The 23,300-nt window shown below is 48.4% G+C and overlaps 1 protein-coding gene across 3 annotated transcripts in view; it reads right to left on the bottom strand.

Annotated features, from left to right (window-relative positions):
* The window catches only part of LOC116984312 (carnitine O-palmitoyltransferase 1, liver isoform-like), a 50,999-nt gene that overhangs the window by 20,548 nt on the left and 7,151 nt on the right, over positions 1–23,300 (bottom strand). The window contains exons 1-12 of one of the 3 annotated variants that reach the window (XM_033038428.1): positions 23,104–23,270; positions 22,247–22,273; positions 22,101–22,204; positions 12,798–12,953; positions 11,854–11,993; positions 11,604–11,775; positions 10,454–10,555; positions 8,161–8,298; positions 4,528–4,605; positions 3,532–3,639; positions 1,802–1,880; positions 154–349 (exon numbers count right to left, since the gene is read on the bottom strand). In XM_033038428.1, the coding sequence (XP_032894319.1) occupies positions 154–349; positions 1,802–1,880; positions 3,532–3,639; positions 4,528–4,605; positions 8,161–8,298; positions 10,454–10,555; positions 11,604–11,775; positions 11,854–11,993; positions 12,798–12,938 (1,154 nt within the window). In that variant the 5' untranslated portion in view covers positions 12,939–12,953; positions 22,101–22,204; positions 22,247–22,273; positions 23,104–23,270. Of the gene's footprint in view, positions 1–153; positions 350–1,801; positions 1,881–3,531; positions 3,640–4,527; positions 4,606–8,160; positions 8,299–10,453; positions 10,556–11,603; positions 11,776–11,853; positions 11,994–12,797; positions 12,954–22,100; positions 22,205–22,246; positions 22,274–23,103; positions 23,272–23,300 lie in introns of those variants that run through there. The other 2 variants (XM_033038429.1, XM_033038430.1) reach the window with 2 other exon arrangements.

The following is a 23,300-nucleotide window of genomic DNA, read 5'->3' as shown; positions in this document are numbered from 1 at the left end:
AGAAAACCCACGCAGGTCACGGGGATAACGTACAAACTCCGTAGAGACAGCACCCGTAGTTGGGATCGAACACAGGTCTCTGGCGCTGTAAGGCAGAAACTCTACCGCTGCGCCACGGCGCCGCCCGCGGGAGGAAGAGCAGGTCACCCTCACCTGTCGCCAGCTGTGAGAGCCGCAAGCTTCTCCTCTCCGGTCTGGGGCAGCGACTGATCATCCAGGATCTTCTGCATCTGCAGCTGGATCTCACACGGTCTGAGCAGCCGGCTACTGTGGTAGAGCCACAGCTTGAAGTAGCGGCCCTTGTGGTACACCACCACGTGCTTGCTGTCCTTATGGTGCTGCATAGTATCTATGGGAGATGAGGGACGTGTCAGAGAGGAACATGAAAACTATGGCAAACCGAGGGAGGGAGAGAGGGAGGGAGGGAGGGAGGGAGGGAGGGAGGGAGGGAGGGAGGGAGGGAGGGAGGGAGGGGAGGGAAGGGGAGGACCCCAGAGGAAGACGCCCAGTGCGGAACCGCAAACTCCGAGCCATTGTGTGCAAACAAACTGTGATCTGTTTCAAATGGCAGACATGGACAGACACAGAACTGCAGACAGGAGACGTCTCGTGCTTTCTGAGTGCCAAGCGGGCGGAGTGCTGAAGGGAGGGCAGCAGGCAGCCGGAGAGAAGAGGGGATGTGAGCTGTAGCAACCAGGGACAGTGGCTGAGGGCTGGCAGTCAGGCAGGTGGAGGGGAAGGTGGATGAGAGAGAAAAGCTAGTCAGATGTTGACATTGTGTGGAATAGGGCTGGGAGACAGGGAGCAGGCACAGATAGGGGTAGGGAAGGTGGAGCAGAGACACAGGAGAGGGTAGGAGAGCAGATACACACAGAAAGAGGGGTGTGTGAGGGTGAGCAGAGACACAGATTGAGGAGGAGTAGAGACACAGACAGGGTGGGGGGGGGGGGGGGAGGGGGGTGAGCAAAGGTCAGCAACCAGACAGATGGAGGCAGATGAGGGGTGAGAGCCAGAGAGATGGAGGTGCCGCTGGGATGGAGTGGGTTGCAGTGAATGGTGGGAGCTTAAACCTCTGCGGAGAGCTCGTCCTTCCAGAGGTCAGTCACATTTGTGGAGGCTTCTCCTCACAACCACGGCAAGAACTTCATCTGGACTTCAGTACACGTCACCTGATGCTGTCTGACGGCAAGGTCCAGCCAAAGGATGCACCGTGTATTCTGGCTCCCAAACTGAAGGACTCTCCTTGCACGAGAAGAGGCAGGGATCATGGACTGAACTAACTTCCTTCAGATGCTCTCCGACCACAGGACCCTCTACCAATCGGGGCCAGGGAGAGTTTGAGCCATCGTCTGATGTTAGAGTGGTTTCCCGAAACACCCCAAGGAGTGGCAGCCAGTAATCCCCTCATCTCCTGGGACAGAGGGGCCATGTTCCGTGACCAGACACGGACAGATATCCCATTCCCGATCCAACAGGTTACAATGAGCGGCCACAGGGGGAAATCCTGCAGGATACCAGGACAGGTCACCAGGTGGATAATGTTACTAAAACCATGGGAGAGGGGCAACGAGCAACAGAAATGTCACACTCCACCCCCCACGACAGCTCCCGAGACATTAACCCCACCCCCAGAAGCATTTAACAGCCTCTCTCATGAACATGTCTGCACCAATTTGTCCACCAAACCATGATGACCCCTTCATTGCACCTAGTCTGTACATTTCTGGCATAAAGCAAAAAGGCAGCAAGCGGTGAAAGGGCATGAACAAAGCTGGAGAGATGGGTCAGGATGCAACTGTACCTGTCTCTAAACCCGGAATGCGACTGGAATTGAACATACGCTCGTACTGGGATGAGCACATAGGGATTGAACCCATGAGCTGAAAAGTAAGAGTCAAAAAAACACAGAGTAAATCAAAATAAATTCTAACTCAGGCAGGTGAGAGGGGAATGGAATGGAGTGGATATGCCAACAGAGGTCACATTGTAACAGGAGGTTGTGGGGACAGAGAGAGAAGCAACAGGAGGAGAGATTCTACAGAGCCTTTTAGCGTACACATAGACAGTAAAACTTAAAAAACAGCCCATAGACATGACAGAGAGTTACACGAGCCCCTTGCAGATGTAGGGTTTGCACAGTGATGTTGCACCCAAATCCATTTAGGGGGTGCAGAATGATCAAATTGGAGCCACATCCGCCCCCTTAACCCGGGCCTGCCGACTGTTATTAGCTGGAATGAGCTGGCGAGGTCGAAGGGGGGTGGGGGCTGTGGGTCTCTGAGACTAGGGCTCCCCTGCCCACGGGGGTCACCTGGAGATAGTGCTGTAAGCCCCCTGCCCCAAGCCCACTGCGGCTGTCTTACCTGAATGCCGGCTGGGGATGCGCGTTGTGTTAAACATCCACTCAAACTGCATGGAGCAGAGGGGAATCGCGGTGCCCTGCAGGCTAATCTGTAGTACCTCACAGTCACACGAGGAAGGGGAGTGAGGGGGGAGGTGGAAGAAAGACTCCAATTTAAGAAAGGAAGGGTGGGGGAAGGGAGAGGAGAAAGGAAGGAACACAGAACAAGGAGACAGCAAAATCAGACAGGATTAAGAAATGATTAAACCGTGGAAAGTTAAATACTTTAGTAATTACTCAAAACTGAGGTTGTATGAAGCTGGGAGCATGTGATGGGACAGTGTGAGGGAGTTTTCTTCTGCAGGTATCCTGGGAGTATGTGATAGTCATGGTCACTATAGGGGAGTGAGCGAGAGTATGAGGTACTACCTTAACATCAGTAGAGATGTGTTCCTAGTTACCTGTGTATATTTAACCTTCACGTTGGTGACCATGGCACTTCCCCAATCTCCAAACTCAACAAGGACGACTGTCAGCCCGATGGTGCACAGAGCACGAGAGGGGGACGAGAGAGATGAGAGACAGGGGAGAGTCCAAGGGAGGGAAGTGAGGACTAAAGATCCTATAGCGAGCAAGATAGTCCACTCGACGTAAAAGACGTAGTACGGTCATGGGCAGATTCAAGGGTAATTTTCGGCCCCATTTCCGTAATCGGCTTCTGTCTCCGCACCACAGATCCCATAGGATACTAGAGCGGAGACGGAAGCCGGTTACGGAAACATCCTCGTAAAAATAAAAGTTATTTGGTAACAATCTTCTCCTCATTTTCAGGATATTAATTTATTAACACAAACTGTTCCCCCGCAACGTTGATTACACTGCGAGTCGGGTCGGGTTATGGAAATGGATGAAAAAAAGGCCCACATTCCGCTCCATTGCGTACTACACGTCAGCCCGTTGCATTTAGAAGGAGTGGTCTATCTTGCTCCGCTATAGGGTATTTGGTGAGGGCAGCAGGCGGCTAAACAAAGGCTCTGGGGAGGAAATGTGGGAGGGGCCCAGGGAGACGAGGCAGCGGGAGAGGTGAGGGACACAAAGAGAGGGAGGGGTGGCAATAACAGGAGAGAGGATGAGCTTCAGGATAGTGTGGGGGGGGGGGATGCATCAGTGACGACTCTGAGGATACGTACGGGATGGATCTCCTCACGGTCCAGTTTACGTCTGTAGAGCAACATGGCGTGGATGGTGTTCCCTGCTCGAGCTGCCTGTATCGGTGTTGGAACAATGTACAGGTAATCCTGAAACAGAGACCCACATTCAGTGAGCAGTTAGTAGGGGAAGGGCAGAGCTGTCTCTGTGCCCTGGAGCTCAGACCAACCGCTCTCCAAACGCTAGTTCCTAAAGTAGTTGCACGCGTCGTATTCTCACCTGATCGTCTCAGTCAATGAGATTTCTTCTTCTTGCCAAGGCACTGGAAGTGCTTCCACACAGAGTGATATTCTGTGTGACGGCAGCCACGGTGAACTATCAGTCACGACCTGTCTGCAGGCTTTGGTGTGCTTGACCACACTGCCACCATCCAGCCACTAGCTCTGCACCAGGCCTGGTCCACCCTGTCACCTGGACACCTCTAGTAGTGGGTTTCACTGCACCGTGAACTCTGCCCATCGACCCCTCCTCATCACCCTTCCCCTGTCCACGTGATCACTCTCAGCTACAGCATCAGCTTCCACGGATGTCAATCCCACCCGGATCTGCCTCACGACCGCCTCTCATCTCACCAGCAGACATTTCTCTCAAGCACAGAACGGGAAGACTTGTCACTTGTCAAACTTGTCACATACGCCATCCCTCGGCACTCAAACCCACCCTTCTTGCATCAATCAGACTTATCTCAGACATTGCAAACTCAGAATCCAAGCTGAGCCCAAGAAGAGCTCGGGTCTAGGCTGCCTGCTCACACGATAGAAGTTCCCCCTTAAATCCCTCCACCTTCAAACCCTCATCTTCTGGTCTTTTTTCTCAATGTTTTTGTGCAACCTGACCCAGATATAGTTTAACTCCACTGAGTTCACCCAGAGACGACCCTCACACGCAAATCCAAAACCATACACAATATTCACCTCCTCCCAGATCCCAGCCCCATTGTAACTACCCTGCCCACCCCCACCACACAGCTCACTCACCATTGCGTAGTAATTGCTGTTCACCATGATGGGTCCACGTCCTCGCAGGTATATGTACTCCTCCCACCAGTCACTCACCTGTGTGTGAGATTACAGTCAAACCCTGGTCCACACTTGCACAACAACAAGCAACAGCGTGGTCCAGCCTCTGCCCCGGGGAGACCCCAACGGGCCGGTGGCACATCACTCGTGCCCACCGTCTACAGTGTTAACCAAGCGAGGTGTCACACAGTGGGAAGTGTGGATTGCCAAATGTCGATCGTTGAGGTCTGAACAAAACGTATAATGACAGCTGTCCAATTACAAGAGGCATCATGGACAATTTGAACCTTTCCACAAATGGCACCTGCCTGCACATTACCAGCAGGTAGCCTGCACCACGAGTCTCTAGCCCAAGAATGGACACGGTGGAGTCTAGTTTTAAAGCTGGATATTCTTTGCGGAACTGAATGAGTGTGATGGAGGAGTTCTTCCACATGGGGATATGGAGACGGTGGGTTGGGAGCAGTTAAAGGAAAGAAAAAGATGAAAGTCACCTCTTGTTTTCCAGAAACATTAGGAATTTGGGTGAGAATGTAGGCGACATAATCAATTTGTTTGTGGATGACATTAATATTGGTGGAGTATTGTACAGTGAGGAAGGATGTCTGAAGTTACAACAGGGTCTAGATCGACTGGGAAAGTGGGCAAAGGAATGACAGATGGAGTTTAACTCAGACAAGCATATGTAATGCATTTTAAGGCATAGTGATGGATTTAAACTAGGGCAAGGCATACACAGTGAATGGCAGAGCCCAGGAAGAGAGCAACCCAGGGATCAATTGCATAGTTCCCTGAAAACGGCAACACTGGCAGACAAGGTGGTAGGGAAGACATATAGCATGCGTGCCTTCATGCAATGAGGCATTGAATACATGTTGGGACGTCATATTACAGTTGTACAAAACACTGGTTAGGTCGCACGTTGCATTGTGTGCAGTTCGGGTCGCCACTCTTTAGGAAGGATGTGATTAAGTTAGGAAGGGTGCAGAATAGGTTCGCAAAGGTGTTGGAGGGCTTGAGTTATATGGACAGACCTGGATACAGGGCCGGCCTTAGGATGTGCGGGGCCCAATTGGGAACAATTTTGGTGAGCCCCAGGTTCCCAGCCAGGGTCTGTAGAATCATAGACATATAAATACAGCCTATTATAGACTTTATATCTCCATGGTAGAATGGAAAGTAATCAAAATATGCGCTTAAAGAGTGCATGCGAGTTAATGGACCAAACAGATCTAAGCTACATTTTAATATAACATTGCATACATGTAAGCCTATCAGTAACAAACAACATGTGTAGATCACCTCTGAAAAGTATATAGATACAATACCACTTGTTTTAGTAACTGTGAAATGAAAAAAAAGAAAGAATTAACTAGATCCTGGAAAACCAATAACTATTGGCGACAAACCAGTCCAGTCATTAAATTTTGGGCTTCAGCCCCATTCTAACTTAGTTGTGTGTGTGTGTGTGTGTGTGTGTGTGTGTGTGTGTGTGTGTGTGTGTGTGTGTGTGTGTGTGTGCGTGATGTGTGTGTGTGTGTGTGTGTGTGTGCGTGTGCGCGTGTGTGTGCGTGTGTGTGTGTTAGTTGTCTGTGCGTGATGTGTGTGTGCGTTAGTTGTCTGCGCGTGATGTGTGTGTGTGTGCATGTGTGTGCGTGTGTGTGTGTGCGTGATGTGTGTGTGTGCGTGATGTGTGTGCGTGGTGTGCGTGATATGTGTGTGTTAGTTGTCTGTGCATGATGTGTGTGTGTGCGTGTGATGTGTGTGCGTGTGATGTGTGTGCGTGTGATGTGTGCGTGATGTGTGTGTGTGTGTGCGTGATGTGTGTGCGTGATGTGTGCGTGTGTGTGTGTGCGTGATGAGTGTGCGTGATGTGTGTGTGTGCGTGTGCGTGATGAGTGTGTGTGCGTGTGCGTGATGTGTGTGTGTGTGTGTGTGTGTGTGTGTTGTGCGTGTGTGTGCGTGATGTGTGTGTGCGTGATGTGTGTGTGTGCGTGATGTGTGTGCGTGATGTGTGTGCGTGATGTGTGTGCGTGATGAGTGATGAGTGTGTGTGCGTGTGCGTGATGTGTGTGTGTGTGTGTGCGTGATATGTGTGTGTGTGCGTGATGTGTGTGTGTGCGTGTGTGCGTGATGTGTGTGTGCGTGATGTGTGTGTGCGTGATGTGTGTGGGTGCGTGATGTGTGTGTGGGTCCGTGTGTGTGTGTGTGATGTGTGTGTGTGCGTGATGTGTGTGTGTGCGCGTGTGTGTGTGTGTGCGTGATGTGTGTTAGTTGTCTGTGCGTGATGTGTGTGTGTGCGTGATGTGTGCGTGTGTGTGTGCGTGATGTGTGTGTGTGCGTGATGTGTGTGTGCGTGTGTTTGTGTGTTGTCTGTGCGTGATGTGTGTGTGTGTGTGCGTGATGTGTGTTGTCTGTGCGTAATGTGTGTGTATGTGTGTGTGTGTGTGTTGTCTGTGCGTGATGTGTGTGTGTGCGTGTGCGTGTGTGTGTGTGCGTGTGTGTTGTCTGTGCGTGATGTATGTGTGTGTGTGCGTGATGTGTGTTGTCTGTGCGTGATGTGTGTGTATGTGTGAGTGTGTGTGTTGTCTGTGTGTGATGTGTGTGTGTGTGTGTGTGTGTGTGTGTGTGTGTGTGTGTGTGTGTGTGTGTTAGTTGTCTGTGCGTGATGTGTGTGTTGGGGGGGGAAGGAGAGAAGGGCGTGATGGAGGGAAGGAGAGAAAGAAGGGAGGGAGGGAAGGAGAGAATGGAAAAGAGAGAGAGGAAGGAGGGAGGGATGTAGAGAAGGGAGGGAATGGAGAAGGGAAGGGAGGGAGGGAAAGGAAGGAGAGAAGGGAGAGAGAAGGCCGGCGGCGGGAGCGGATGCCGGGGTCCAGGCAGACGGGTGTGAGTTGAGGCCGAGGTTTGTAACGTTGCTCCAACCCCCGGCCCGGTCCTCCCTGTGTTATTCACCACGCGAGAGAGGGGTGGAGCCGGGGCTGTGTGCGTGAAGCACGGCGACTGGAGGGGCGGGAGTGCTGCCCTGGGACCGTGAGGGAACGACCCACCTCCTCCTCTCCCCCCCCCTTACACCCCCCTCAAACATAGGCTAATCAGATTGGTACAGATAAGCATCTTAGTTAGCATGGACGAGTTGGGCTGGAGGGCCCATTTCTGTGTTGTATAACTCTATAAATCATTGAATCTATGAGGAAAAAGTAAGGAAAGAGAACGAGCAAGATCGGTGAAAATCTACTTAGCTCCCAGGCCAAATACTGCTCAACGTCAGAGTCATTCAGCACAGAAACAGGCCCTTTGGCCCATCATGTCCATATCAACCATCAGGTCCCATTTACACCAATCCTACACTGATCTCATGTTATTGTCCCCACACTCCCATCAACTCTTTCCACAGTCTGACATTCAACCACACACCACGAGCAAATTAATCTCCAGGGTCTGTGTATTAATCACCCTGTATCTGGACAGTAATCTCCCAATGAATTGTAATAGCATCTAGTGACTGGACATTAAGTGTTGTCCCTTTCTGCTCTCAAACCGGAATCCAGTTACAATCAAAGACAGGCATCGCTATCTGGAGCCTTTACTCACGTAGTTGGTGGCCCACCAGGATTTGAGCTTCAGATACCACTGAAGCCTTGGTCCCACCTTCAGCTCAAAGTCCTTCACCAGGGCCTGCATTCGCTGGAACTCTTTGTCATTCAGGAGAGGTCGGACAGACTCCAGGTACTGAAGAAACAAAAAGCATGTCACTGCCGTCGCAAACCCCTGGGAACCCAGCGATGTCCCAGCAGTGGGATCCAACAGCCTCCACTGTAGATTGTCACACATCAGTCAAGGCCATTGTATACTGTTCTTGCCCCACACTAAGGGAAGGACATGATAGCACTGGAGTGAAAATGTTCCGACTATTTACTAAAACACAGGAGGCCATTTGGCCCATCATGTCCATGCCAGATCCTAGAAGAACAATCTCAGCATCCGGCTCCCCACCTCCTTTTCTCCCCAATGGTCCTGCAATATATACTCTCTCCCATTTATAAGTTTTGTACACAACTCAAGAGTTTGATGGTGTTGTTAGTCCCATGCAGCCCAGAGACAGGCCCTACGGCCCACTACATTTATTCAGACTGTTACGTACCTACCGACACTAATCCCATTTTCCAGCTCTTGCTCACTTGCCTTCCAAGCTTTGGTGATTCAAGTGTTTCTCAAAATGCATCTTAAATGTTGTGAGAGTGTCTGCTCCAACCAGCCCCTCACTCTCTTGGTGAAATATATCTTCCTCAGATTCCCCCTAAACCTCTCTCACCTTGAACCCGTGCCCTCAGGAGAGGTCTTAGACATCTTTGTCAAAGGGAGATGCTTCAAACCATGCCTCTCATAATATTGTACATCTTTATCAGGTGTCACCTCAGCTTCCCCAAACCCAGCCTATCCTGCCTCTCCACATAACTGAAACACTCCATCGCAGGCAACATCCGTGTGAATCTTCCCTGCGTCCTCTCCAGCACCATCACATCTTACTGTACTGTGGTGACCAGAAAGGCACTCAGTGCTTCAGCTGTGGCCTAACAGACATTTTATAAAGATTTGCCAAGACCTCCATGCCCCCATAATCAAAACCCAAGGTAACAAACGCAAGTATCCCATATGCCTTCCTCACCCACCTATCTCTTTGGATTATCCTATCTCAACCTCTTTGCAATCTTTGGATCGTGTTCTCAATACTCCCTGGGGTCTTACTATTCACAGTATATGCCCGACCCACTATGAGACCTCCCGAAATGCATCACCCCTCATTTATCAGTTGCCATTGCCTGACCATAGTTAGAATAGTGAGCAGGAAGGTTTTCAGCAAGAGAATGATGTTGATGAGTTGGTAGGATCGCCAGAGAACTGTTACACGAATGATGCATTTGGCCCATCACATCCAATGTCTGGCAGGTTCTGGTTCTGAAGTTATTCATCCATTGTAAAGGTAATGAGAATATCTGTCCCCACTGATTCTTTGGGGCAGTGAACGCAGCCAAGACCAACACCTTGTCCGCTCCACCCCGAATTATTTATTTACCTCCTAACTTCAACGTATATGTCTCCTAATGACCAACTTCTCTGGCTCATTCATAAATCTTATGTGCCTCAATTTATTCATCATTTGTTAAACAGGAAACAACTCTGTCTTAGTTAATCTCGCCTAATAATAAAGCCCCTGGTCCTGGCAACATCCTCGTAAATCTCCTCCACATCCTCACTCATGCTATCTCAACCTGTGTGTGGCCACAGCTCTTCAGAGTATGGTCAACATGGCTGGAATCATGTTCCATAGCATTTGGATATTATGCAAGTGATGAATCAGGGAACATCATTTGCATAATGGCTGAAATGCAATTTAAATTGGGAACTAGAGAACCAATTAAAAGTTACTTTGGCAGTTGACAGAGAAAAGAACTGTCGTGGATTTAAACAACAGATGGAGGAGGGAGAATCCTGTTTCTCAATACCAATCATTCTTCAGAACACAATCTATCAGTTTCAATGTAACACACTGTGTACACTATTCCACGCCACCTGCAGCAGACTACACACAGATAAAGCTCCATCTAGGTTGTTCCTGGTGAATATAGCTTTAGAAAATTCAGACAATGTATAAAGCATTGGACAAAAGTCATAGGAAGGCTAATTCCCTGAACTATTCTGGGTCAATGGGAGCAGTAATGTCAGGACCTAGTTTATTATTCAGACTGAATGGCCTGGTTGACCAAATCTAGGGAATGGAATATCAAATATTTCATAACACGTTGATTCCTAACAAGCTACAGCACTCTCTTGCCCAGAATGCTCCATGTTTGAAAAGCCACAAATTTAAGATGCACACACGCACCTTCCTCATGGTGTCCTTCACAGCCGGCAAGGGAAGTCGAGGAAGGGACGTCTGGAAACTGTACGTCAGTGGCTTGCGGCCAGAGAAGATCTTCACTATCAACTGTGAGGAGGAGTGACAACAAATGGTAAGAAATAAATTCACTGCCTCGGATCAAGGAGATCAGCACCAAACTCAACCCAACCCAACCAAACAAAGAGGCATCCCCAACCTGAGATAACTCAACAAGAAACCAGGCACCAAACTGGGAGACTCAAGTCCAGGCCCAAACCCATTCCATCCCATCCCAATCCAGACCCAATCACAATCCATCCCATCCCAATCCAGACCCAATCACAATCCATCCCATCCCAATCCAGACCCAATCACAATCCATCCCATCCCAATCCAGACCCAATCACAATCCATCCCATCCCAATCCAGACCCAATCACAATCCATCCCATCCCAATCCAGACCCAATCACAATCCATCCCAATCCAGATCCAATCACAATCCATCCCATCCCAATCCAGACCTAATCACAATCCATCGCATCCTAATCTAGGCCCAATCACAATCCATCGCATCCTAATCTAGGCCCAATCACAATCCATCACATCCTAATCTAGGCCCAAACCCAAACCCCATACCATTCTGACACAAACCCAAATCCAATCCATCCCATCGGAAAGAAGCCAGGAGTACCCGGCCCAAACACAAGATAACTGAATAAGAAACTCCACACAGAAGACAATTGGGATACCACATTAATTTCCAACCCCCCCATTCCAGCCAGCACTTTGATCTAACTTAGTTGGAAACTTATACTGTCTGCTTTGGGGATTCCTTAATTAAAGAATCACAACAGTTAAGGAGCCGACAATGACCATCGCTCTCCTAAGCGCATTCCCTTCACCTCTGCTGCTACCACCATCAGATTCCTTCATCCGTGCCACTGAAGGTTCTGCCCTTCAGCTCGAGAGCTTCCAGAGGGATCCCTCCCCATCTGCTGCTTCCACCTCCCAGGAACTTCCCCCAGATTCCAGAAGCCTGCGTCAGGGGACAGATCATGAACCATTGCACAGACTCTGGGGAAAACAATCTACTCTCCCTTCCTCACAACTATGGAGAAACATTGAGGGCTCAAGACCAAGAGGGGGCAGACTCACCATCCAGAGCTTGACGCTGGTTGGGGTTTTGCCATGTGGGACAAACATCCATCCGTGATAGGAGAGGAGCAGCTTCAGGGTCTGGCGCATGGTGAAGACCAGGGCGATCCACAGGCCAGTGCTGAAGAGCAGGCCACTCAGGATGCTCTCACTCTGGTTAGATAGGTAGCCACTGCCAGAGAAACGGAATTAATGTAACAGCAAAAACACAGGAACGTCCAGTGGAGAAGCGAGCTGGTGTAGCACCTACTTTGTAGGGAGATGGCACCTGATCTTCTCGATCATTCCCAGGGATGGGTCAACGCGGGCGTACATTGTTGCAATCACAGCCACCACCACGAACAGCCAGCTAGAGGGGCTGGCTGGATACACCCCCGTCAGGATTCCATTCTGTGGAGAAATATTGACACAACGTAGGTAAACCACCCACTAAATCAAAACCCCTCGCCACAGGTCCTGCGTTTATTTAACTTCTTTCATGGGCCCAGGACCTCCAAGCCCACTACACAGTCATAGTGATACAGTGTGGAAACAGGCCCTTCAGCCCAACTTGCCCACACCGGCCAACAATGTCCCAGCTGCACTAGTCCCACCTGCCTGCGCTTGGTCCATATCCCTCCAAACTTGTCCTTTCCATGTACCTGTCTCTGTTTCTTAAATGTTGGGATAGTCCCAGCGTTACCAGCCTCCTCTGGCAGCTTGTTCCATACACTCACCACCCTTTAGTCAAGTATGTACTTCATATTACCAGCATCGCAACAACTTGACACAGTAAGTGTGATCATGGTTCTGTGTAGGATGGGGTGAGGATGAGCGATGGCCAGAATGTCAATCTCCTCTGTCATCCAGTGTCCTTCCTATAGTATGACAACCAGAATTTTTCACAATACTTCAGCTGTACCCAAACCAAAGTATCATGAAGTTGTACCCAAATATCTAAGCCCTTAATTTCTATGCACCAAACAGCCTCTGCATCACAGGTGGACCAGTCAGAAGTATAAGTAACCAGAGCAGTTTACATAACCAGTGCCCCAGAGCAGTGTACAAAACCAGTGCCCCAGAGCAGTGTACATAACCAGTGCCCCAGAGCAGTGTACATAACCAGTGCCCCAGAGCAGTGTACATAACCAGTGCCCCAGAGTGGGTAAAAGTGGATGGGATTAGAGTCAGTGCCCAGACCACAGGCAGACTCACTTTGTACCGTCGGAACCGCTTCTTCCATGACCTCAGTCCTGACAAGTAGACTTGCTTCAGGGCTTCATGGCTCAGCTGCAGGTCGATGCCATCAGGGGTGACGGTGAACTGAAATGCCACAGCCTGGTGAGCCTCTGCCATCTCGCCTCGTCAGCCCTGAAAGAGACACGGATGTCTTGTTAACAGTTGTCATGCACATTTCGATCCCCTGGTTAGGCGGTTAAAAAGGCACTTCTTGGATTCCCTTCCCTTCCCTCCCCTCCCCTCCCAACCCCATCGTTTGGGGGCGGGATTGAAGGTTGCCCCAAGAGACAACAGTAAATAGAAGGCTCTCCCGCTCCTGTTATACTGGCGAGCACAGAAATGCATGGACGAGCAGCTGGAACCTCCGCAGCAGGGCACAAGGTACTGGTGTTGACAGGATCAGATACTCAGACGGTGTCCATTACACCATTACACTGTGGAAACTAGGACAGCAAAGAAACAACGTGGCTGCACGTCATCTGGAAGCACAATGAGCAGGGCAGGGTGTCCTACTTCACTCCGTCTCCAGAGTGATTCAGCAATCCTCGTCTTGCCCTGCACTTCCCCCCACCTCACACCCTATCTCTCCTCTCCCTCCACAATCTACTTTACTCCATCCACCTCTCCGTTCCTTCTCCCTCTCTCCTCAATCTGGCTCGCACAGCATTTCACCGATTCTTGCTGGCACGTTTTTTTAAATGTATTAAAGCAGCACTAGTTCACTAAATTAATTCAAAGTCAAGTGCAACTTGCCTGGCAATGACAATCAGGGACTTAAACATTCATTCCAAGTGTGTCAGATATTCACTTATATCTCTTGCAAAATAGGAGCCATTTGGCCCATCAAACCTACGCCTGCTATCAGAGCAATCTCACTGCTGCTAAACATCAAGCAAGTGATTGCTGTGTGGAACACCTCTGTTCACTCAGTCAAGTAGCCTTGAGCTTTCAGTTGGCTGACACATTAATTCTCCATCCCACCCTGACTTCTGCCTTCAGCCCGTTATCCCAATCCATCAAAGTCAAACAAAAACACAAGAGACTGCAGATGCTGGAACCTTGAACAAAGAACAGCCTGATTGAGGAACTCGGCAGTCATGCAGGATCATTGGAAGGAAGTGGACAGACGCCATTTTGGGCCATGACCCTTCTTCGGACTAAAAAGTCAAAGTCAGTTTGAGGAACAGCGCCTCGTCTTCCCTCTCGACAAATTCCCATCCTCGGGACTCAACAGTGAATTCACCAAATATCATCGAACCAGAACTGACCAATTCCAAAGTGGCATCGTCACTCTGCAACAATAACTCAGTTTTTCCTCTGTGGATGCTGCCTCTCCTGCTAGCTATTTCCAGTATTCCCCTTTACTTCAGATTTCCAGCATCAGCTGCGTTTTAAACCCCAGTCCCAGAATCAATGGTTTTTCTTTCTCCTGTCATCAAACATCTTCTCATATTTAAACTTTCTCCTGAGCTGATCATTTGCAGTTACCTGCTTCTTCAACATTCCCTCATTGCCGGCAGCAACACTAGTTCTCCCGGTTTCCACCCAATTACAGATATTACCTCAGCTGTTTCCACCTTCCCGATAACTTAACATTTGCCTGTTTTATTGCTTTTCTATTTTACGATGAACCACTAGCTTTACTTCTTTATCTGCAGACACTACCTGGCCTGCTGATATCTCCGACATTTTCTGTTTTTTTGTTCAGATTTGCACACCTGCAATATTTTTGTAAATGGCTATATGGGGTTTATTTTGCTTTTTAATGAAAGGGCACATTTGAGTAGTATTCCACATTGTTGATCGCTGCCTACATTGTACTGCTCCTGGGGGGGGGGGGGGGGGGGGGGGGGGGGGAGTCTTCAATCTCAGAACCCATAGTTAATGGTGTACCCATGGGCCAGAGATAGATCTGGTTAAGTGTGCCAGTAAACAGAGTGAGGCGAGTTGGTTGAAAGGGTGGGCCAGGGAAGAATGGGATGGGAAAGGTACACTGCAAGTGGCAAGGACCAGGCCAAATAGCTTTCTTACTTGTTGTTTCTCTGTAATGCACTCACTCTAGCAGCTATCCATGCTGGCCGTTTGTGCCCATCTACACTCATCCCATTTACCCACATTAGGACCACATCCTTCGATGCCTTGCCTATTCGTGCTTGTCTAAATATCCCTTCAACACAGTGATTGTATCTGATTCCACCACCTCCTCTGGCAGCACATTCCAGATACTCTTTGTAACACTGGCCGCTCAGAACACCTTTAAACCTCTTCCTCCCAAGTTAAACCTGTGCCGTCCTGTTTTCGATTCCCCCTACCATGGGACTTGATTTTGATTATCTACCCTATTTCTCTCATGATCTTACGTAATTCCATCAGGTTATTTCCCTCGGCCGGCCTATCCAATCTCTACCCATAACTAGTCCTCCAAATCCAGGCGACGCCCTGGTGGAAAACAAACTGCTGGAAGAACTCAGCGGGTCAGGCAGCATCTGCGGAGGCAAAGGGAAGGTTGACATTTTGAGCTGAGACTCTGCATCGGGACTGAGAATGTAATGGGGAGATTCTCTCGCCAGTGTAAAGAGTTGAGTCGTGAGGTGGAGGAGTTGGCTGGTTCCATCTGGCCCTTATCTGCTTCCAACTATCAGCTTCCTTACTTATCAGATTCCATCATCTGCAGCCTCTTGAACAGGACGATGAGTATGCATTAGTAGTGCAGAAGAACCACCTTCTGTAACTCACGTAGATTACACAGATTGTTGAAAGTGGCCCTGAAGCACTGAATGTTGTTCCTCTTGTTCTCCCAACCTCAGAGTGCTCACATCTCATTATTTTAGTTCCTTTTCCACAACAGGATCCCAAATTAATCTCTTTCCACGGCCTGTTAGACGTGGCAGAGATTAAACACACGATTTATCCATATATTTACTGCCCACATTGACTGGCCACAGACTCAATCATTTACCAATGCCGTTACAGAATGTTGAAGACAGCCACCAAGGCTCAGGAGTGACTGAAGAAGGCTGCAACTGTTGAAAGGGGGAACTGTTCCAAAAGCAGTGTGTGGAGAAATAATTTCATGATAGTTGGGTGAATCCTAACTATACCACACAATCTACTGATCAAGAATAACGCATGAACCGTTTTTCCTACATCCAACATCTAGAAGTCATTAACCTAGATGGATGAAAGATCTTGTACAAATATTATATCTGTTGCTTAGCAAGATGAACTAAGATCCTTCTATCACTTTAGTCACCCTGCTAGAGGAAGCTATGAAGCTGGAAAGAATTCAGAAACTATTTATGGGGATATTGCCAGGTCTCAAGGTAGACAGTTAAGGGAGAGGTTGGACTGGCAAGGTCTTTATTCCATGGAGTGTCAGAGTCTGAGGGATGATCTTATGCTGAGACATGGCTCCAGGGTGACCAAGGCTGGGAGCTAAACATGCAAGGGAATTCAGGAAGGATAGACAGAAAGGAAGAGGAGGTGGGTCGCATTGCTGGTTAAAGAGGAGATTAATGCAATAGCAAGGAGAGACATTAGCTTGGATGCTGTAGAATCGGTATGGATAGAACTGCGAAATAGCCAAGGGTAGAACATGCTTGTTGGAGTGGTACACAGATCAGCAAGCAGCAGTAGGGAGGTTGGGGATAGCATCAAGCAGGAAATTAGGGATGCAAATGTACAGTGGTTATCATGGGTGACTTTAATCTACATATAGATTGGGCCAACCAAATTGGTAACAGCACTGAGGAGGAGGATTTCCTGGAATGTATACGGAATGTTTTTTTTTACCAATATGTAGAGGAACCGATTAGAGGGCAGGTCTTCCTAGACTGGGCATTGTGTAATGAGGAAGGATTAGTCAGTAATCTTGTTGTGCAAGGCTACTTGGGCAACAGTGGCCATGATATGGTGGAATTCTGCATTAGGATGGAGAATGACCCAGTGAATTCAGGGACTAGGGTCCTGAACATAATAAAGGAGACTTTTAAGGTATGAGACAGAAATTGGCTAGGATAAACTAGCAATTTATACTTACAGGGTTGACAGTGGAGGTGCAATGGCGAAGATTTAAAGACCGCATGGATGAACTCCAGAAATTGTTCATCCCTGTCTGGCGAAAAAATAAAACTGGGAAGATGGCTCAACCGCTGCTGACGAGGGAAGTCAAGGATAGTGGTAAAGCCACGGAAAAGGCATATAAATTGGCCAGAAGAAGTGGCAAACCAGAGGACTGGGAGAAATTTAGAACTCAACAGAGGAGGACAAAGGGGTTAATTGAGAGGGCGGGGGAGAAGAGCATGAAAGAAAGCTTGCGGGGGAATATAAAAACTGGCTGTAAAAGTTTCTTCAGGTATGTAAAAAGGAAAAGATTAATGAAGACGAATGTAGGTCTCTTACAGTCAGAGACAGGTGAATTTATAATGGGAAACAAGGAAATGGCAGAAGTTAAAACGAGTACTTTGGTTCTGTCTTCACTAAGGAAGACACACACAAACTCCCGGAAATACTAGGGGACCAAAGATCTAGTGGGAGGGAGGAACTGAAGGGAATTCACATTAGTCTGAAAATTATGTTAGGTAAGTTGTTGGGACTGAAGGCAGATAAATCCCCAGGGCCTGATGGTCTGCATCCCAGAGTACTCAAGGAGGTGGCCATAGAAATCGTGGATGCATTGGTGATCATTTTCCAATGTTCGCTCGACTGTGGATCAATTCTTGTGGACTGGAGGGTAGCCAATGTAACCCCACTTTTTAAGAAAGGAGGGAGAGAAAACGGGGAATTATAGATCAGTTAGCCTTACATCGGTAGTGGGGAAGGTGCTGGAGTCGATTATTAAAGATGTTATAGCAGCGCATATGGAAAGCAGTGACCGGATCGGTCAAAGTCAGCATGGATTTATGAAGGGGAAATCATGCTCGACTAATCTTTTGGAATTTTTTGAGGATTTAACAAGTAGAGAAGATAAGGGAGAGCCAGTGGATGTGGTGTATCTGGACTTTCAAGAATATTAAGAGGATTGGACAGGGTAGATGCAGGAAAAATTTCCCGATGTTGAGCGAGTCCAGAACCAGGGGTCACAGTTTAAGAATAAGGGGTAGACTATTTAGGATGGAGATGAGGGAACTTTTTCACCCAGAGAGTTTTGAATTCTCTGCTACAGAAGGCAGTGGCAGCCAATTCACTGGATGTTTTCAAGAGAGAGTTAGATTTAGTTCTTAGGGCTAAGGAATCAAGGGATATGGGGAAAAAAGCCGAAATGGGGTACTGATTTTGGATGATCAGCCATGATCATGTTGAATGGAGGTGCTGGCTCGAAGGGCTGAATGGCCTACTCCTGCACCTATTTTCTATGTTTCTATGTTTAAAACAATGAGTGGCATGCATGCAGTCCTTTTCCCGGGGTTGGAGAATGAAGAATTAGAGAGAAGGTCTGAAGAAGGGTCTCGACCTGAAACGTCACCCATTCCTTCTCTCAAGTGATGCTGCCTGTCCTGCTGAGTTACGCCTGCATTTTGTGTCTCTCTTCAAAGAACTAGAGAGCAAAGGTTTACATTTTTTTCGACCTGCAATATCAGCAGGAAATGCTGCAAACAGCATCTATTGAAAGAGAAGCAGTTAAATTCCAGGTGCGAGACCCTACACTAACCTTACCACTGCTGCTCTTTCAGACACTGCCTGACCCGTTGAGCATTTCCAGCATTTTCTGTGTTTTTTTAATTTCTGATTTCCAGCATCTGCAGGGTTTTTTAAAAATAATTCTCTGCCTGATACTCAAAAGTCACCTTGGACAGTATTGGTATTGTAAGGCTGCTCAGCATGAAGGGATGGTCATTCCACAGAAAAAAACATGGCCATGTAGGATCAGTTGTCATATAATGCTCACAAGATGCAAATCGAACTTCCTCTTTATCCAGCACCCTATCTGAGTTTGACTTGTCCTTGACTAGCGGTATTCACAAAGTAAACTCCACACTGTTTGGCACCAACTCTGAATTTGCTGCTGAAGTGCCTTCCTGCTGCTTATCAGTTCCAAAGTTCATTGTGTGTTGGACATTTGGATGCAAACTGCCCGTACACTCACTTACATCATGTCACCATCCACCAACACCTGCATTCGAGAGCCATAAACCGTGAGCAGCTCGGAGCTGTTGTCAATAACTCCCCTGCAGCCACCCTACAACGTGAACTCTGCTCCCCCAGCAAAGATCATCACAACACAAATAAAACAATTTTCACAGAGATTCACAGAAACCGAGGGAGCAGGTAACTGAGATAAATCAGAAAACATCCTTAACGTTATCAGTTGGCACTGTGATCAGCTCGTCACTGGGGCCATCGAGGCCGATTCCCTCGTCAGAAGGAAGTTGGTAAACAACTGAGTTAACTCGGACCCTAACAACTAAGCACAATCAGCTGGACGGGACCTCGGTGGGCTCTGTCCCTGATGGGAGAGGGGGATTGCGAGAGGAATTAATGAAGCAATCGTGAAATTGTCACGTTTGATACCCATGATGTCACTCTCCGAGCCGTTCCCTCTTCTCACTGCTACTGTTTGGGCATATGGTACATACACTCCCACACCACCAGGTTTAGGAACCACTAGAACACACAACACAGAACAGAACAGCACAGGGATAGGCCCTTCGGCCCGCAGTATCCATGCCGAACATGATATCAAGTTCAACAGATCCCCTCAACCTGTACGTGATCCATATCGCTCCATTCCCTGCCTATCCATATCCACAACTTTCCTACAACTACCAGGTTCGTGAACTGACCTAACAACCCTAAATCTGCCTCAACAACAGAATGCAACAGCTCTGCATTACCATGGACTTATTTTGATTTCTATTTATGTTTTTGCACATATTTCCTTTTTTGCACAGCCTTTCTTTTAGAAAATTTACGGGTTGTTTATGTCTAATTAATGTATAATTTGTTTTTGCGGGTTTGCCTGAATTCTATGTGCCCATGAAGCTGCCACAGGCAAGTTTTTCATTGCATCTGTATCTCACCATGCCTACAGAAAGGACAATAACTTCAACTTGACCTGGCAAGAGGGTGCAAGGGCAACCTCAGGGGACTGTCAGGGAGCTCGGAGGTAGATCAATTTATGCAAAGAAATGCCAGGAGGAGAGTTGAGTTCAGATTCAGGAGCAGGCCTGGGAAGCAGGTGGAGAAGACACCCAAAGAGGACAAGATCCACTCGACTGAAAACCCGTTCCTCTGCACTAGGGAGTGGACACACTGGCATCCTTTTCTCCTACCACAGACATGTGTCATAAACTGCAACGCCAAATACAGATCCTGAAAGTGAAACTCCCTCATGGAATCCCACACATCTTGCCGTGGAGTTTCAAAGCCCACCATTTCACCATTGAGTTGTTGTTCTCCTGTGGTAAACAACTGGGAAATCAGCTCCAGACATTACAAGGACAATCGCCATTTTACCGAGGTTCTGGAAATATTAAAAATTCACGACACAGAAGGATGCCATTCAGCCCATCCAATCTCTATTGGTTGAAAAAAAGACTTCCCCAGCCTAATTCCACCTGCCAGCCCTACATCAGTAGCCCTGTGCCACTAGCCCTACATCACCAGCCCTGCGGGTCAAGGCTCTGCAAGTACACATCCCAGAGTAAATGGGGGATTCTGTCTCTCCCACCCCTTCAGGCAGTGAGTTTCAGTTCCCCACCACCTGCTGGATGGAAACATTTCACCTCATCTCCACTCTAACCCTATTACACCCCTGTTTTTTTTGACATCTCTACTGGTGCTCTCCCAATGACTTTATCTAACTCCATCGAGCTATCTTTCCCAGCCTCCGCCACTCTTGAGGGGAAGACAAAGAACACAGAACAGTACAACAGAGAAACAGACCCTCCGGCCCCTGACATCTGTGACAAACATGATGAGAATTTAAGCTGCCTGGGCATATCCCTCCACTCCCCAGATAGACGCATAAAGCTGGAGTAACTCAGCGGATCAGGCAGCATCTCTGGAGAAAAGGAATAGGTGCTGTTTTGGGTCAAGACCCTTCTTCTCCTCCTCCCTCCATTCCCTGCCTGTTCATGTGTTTGTCCAAACGCCTCTTATTCCGATGCCTCTTATTACAATTACAATTCCGCAACATTCCAGAAACATCTTTGTAAATCTCCTCTACATCCTCTCCAGGGCAAGATATACTTTGTGTAATGGAGATATAATTGTGTACCCAGTGCTCAACCTGTGAATAGGTCTGTCTATTCTCCCTGCCCTTTTGTGCCTCCTATTTATAGAATACGGATTTAATAGCTACTATTAGATTTCCACCCACCACCCTTTATGGTTGGCATTCCAGATTTTTGCAATTCTCTAAATAAAGACATTTCTCTCATCTTTCCCTGGTTTTGGATGAAGCACACAGAGTTCTTGGCAGGGTGGAATGCGTCCCCTGTGGTTGGGTTGCCCAGATTGAGTCACCGTCTCAAAATAAAGGGTCATCCACGTAGTGTAAAGATGAGGAAAAGGTCCTTCACTCAGAATTCTCTGCCCAAGAGGTGTGTGTGGAGGCTCAGTCGCTGCGATTGCTCGCGACAGATACTGACAGGTTCTTTGGGTGTTAAGGGAATCGGAGGATAGGGTTATTAGAGGAAGATGCCACTGAGGCACTGTGCAGTAACTGTAAGTGCTCAGTGTTTGTCCACTACTGGTAAACCTGTGCATCCCTAATGCCCCCCCCCCCCCCCCAAAGTAGCCCTTGCGCCCTCCTGTCCTGACTTCATGGGTATCAAACGTGATCACATCAAGTTTACATCCAGAAACTCTCTCTATATTCACCCCTCCCCAACAATGACAGATCCCACAAAGATGTGTATAGATATTAGTACACAAATTAAACCAGTTATTGATCATTTCCTCCTGCTTTGCGACTTGGCCCTGATGGTTGGAAGAGTGGAGTAGCAACAAGGGGCCGAATGGCCAGCTCCTGTTTCTGTTTCGTTTTTGATCATTGTAAACGAGTGGTCACAGGAGGGCCTGGAGAAGCAGGCTCTGGATCTTGTACTGCTCTGTGTGATTTTACACAGAAAGTGGGAGATTGAAGAGTGCAGGCAGACTCAGCATCACTGCCATGTTTACTGCGGCATACAAGGAAGGCTCAGCACTGAACGCCACAGCCTCGCCCCTCCTCCCTGCCAATGTCATCACCACGCCTCAGAAAGTAGGTTAAAAGTCACGCAGCAGAACGCAGCTTTTGGCTGATCCAGAGGGAGAATAAAAACCATAGACACTTACCGGAGGCTTTGGGCTCACGCTCTGCACAGTCTTTCTTTGCAAGCAAGGACAATTAGAGCTTGTGACTGAGTTGACAAAGCCACTGTCTCTCTCTCTCTCTCTCTCTCTCTCTCTCTCTCTCTCTCTTTCTCTTTCTCTTTCTCTGTGTATCTGGAACTAGTAGCTGTTTGTGCCTGCAATTCAACAACAGAGAAAATTCCTTTTATGTCTGCATTTCACAGCAGAACAAAGTGGACACACCAAAGGTTAATCTCCATCACTGGGCCACAGGCAAAGCATTGAAGGCTCACCAACACGATACTCCTCAGTAGTTACAACAGGAAGCTTGAAACGCATTGCCTCTTTTAAACAGAAGTGGCTCGCTAGGGGAAAGAGCACGTCATAACTAACCATCGGTTGGCTTGGTTTCAGCACCAACCCTCACAGCCTCTAAATCAATGATACGAATAAAGAAAACCAAAACACACAGTATAGGGTCAGGGATTATGATGGAAATCATACCAGGGATAGAGATGTTGACAGAGACGTGCACACAACTACTCTGGTCAACAGACAATGTCGGAAGCAGGGAGAGGGATGAAGGGAGATAATGGGAGAGACACACACACACAATAGTGTGGCCCACTCATAGCCACGCGTGTGCACGCACCTGCTGTCTGACGGACAGATGGGGAAGAAAGGAAGACAGGAGATCAACACACACAGACACACGTGAGGGAGGGGGAAGGGGAGAGAGAGAGGAGAGGTGGAGAAAGACAGGGAGAAAGATGGGGAGAGGGGGGAGTAAGATGGGGAGAGGGGAAGAGGATGGGAGAGAGGGGGTGAGAGGGGCGGGGAGATAGGGGAGGGTGATGGGGAGAGTGGGGGGGGAAGAGGAGGAGGGGGAGAAAAGAGAGAGAAAGAGAGTGAGAAGGAGAGAGAGTAGAGAGGAAGGCACATAGACAGGCTGACAGGGATACAGTGGGGAGGTTGGCATGAGGGAGAGGCTCATACAGAAACAGACCTTATTGTTTCAGAAACCAGACTGCTTGTCAGTTGAGAAGGGCAATGATTCCTGAGCCGCAGGCAGCTGACTTTTCATCACAACCGGTGACACAGCTTCAATTCAGCATCGAACAGAAACAGCCTGAGCGGCTCCACCTGCCCACCAACCCGATCCTGTATTCACTGAAGAACGTCCTATCCCGTTCCAGCTCTCTC

The sequence above is a fragment of the Amblyraja radiata genome, chromosome 20 (genome assembly GCF_010909765.2).
Source record: "Amblyraja radiata isolate CabotCenter1 chromosome 20, sAmbRad1.1.pri, whole genome shotgun sequence".
NCBI classification, from domain to species: Eukaryota; Metazoa; Chordata; class Chondrichthyes; order Rajiformes; family Rajidae; genus Amblyraja; species Amblyraja radiata.
This window is presented reverse-complemented; position numbering and strand designations above follow the sequence as displayed.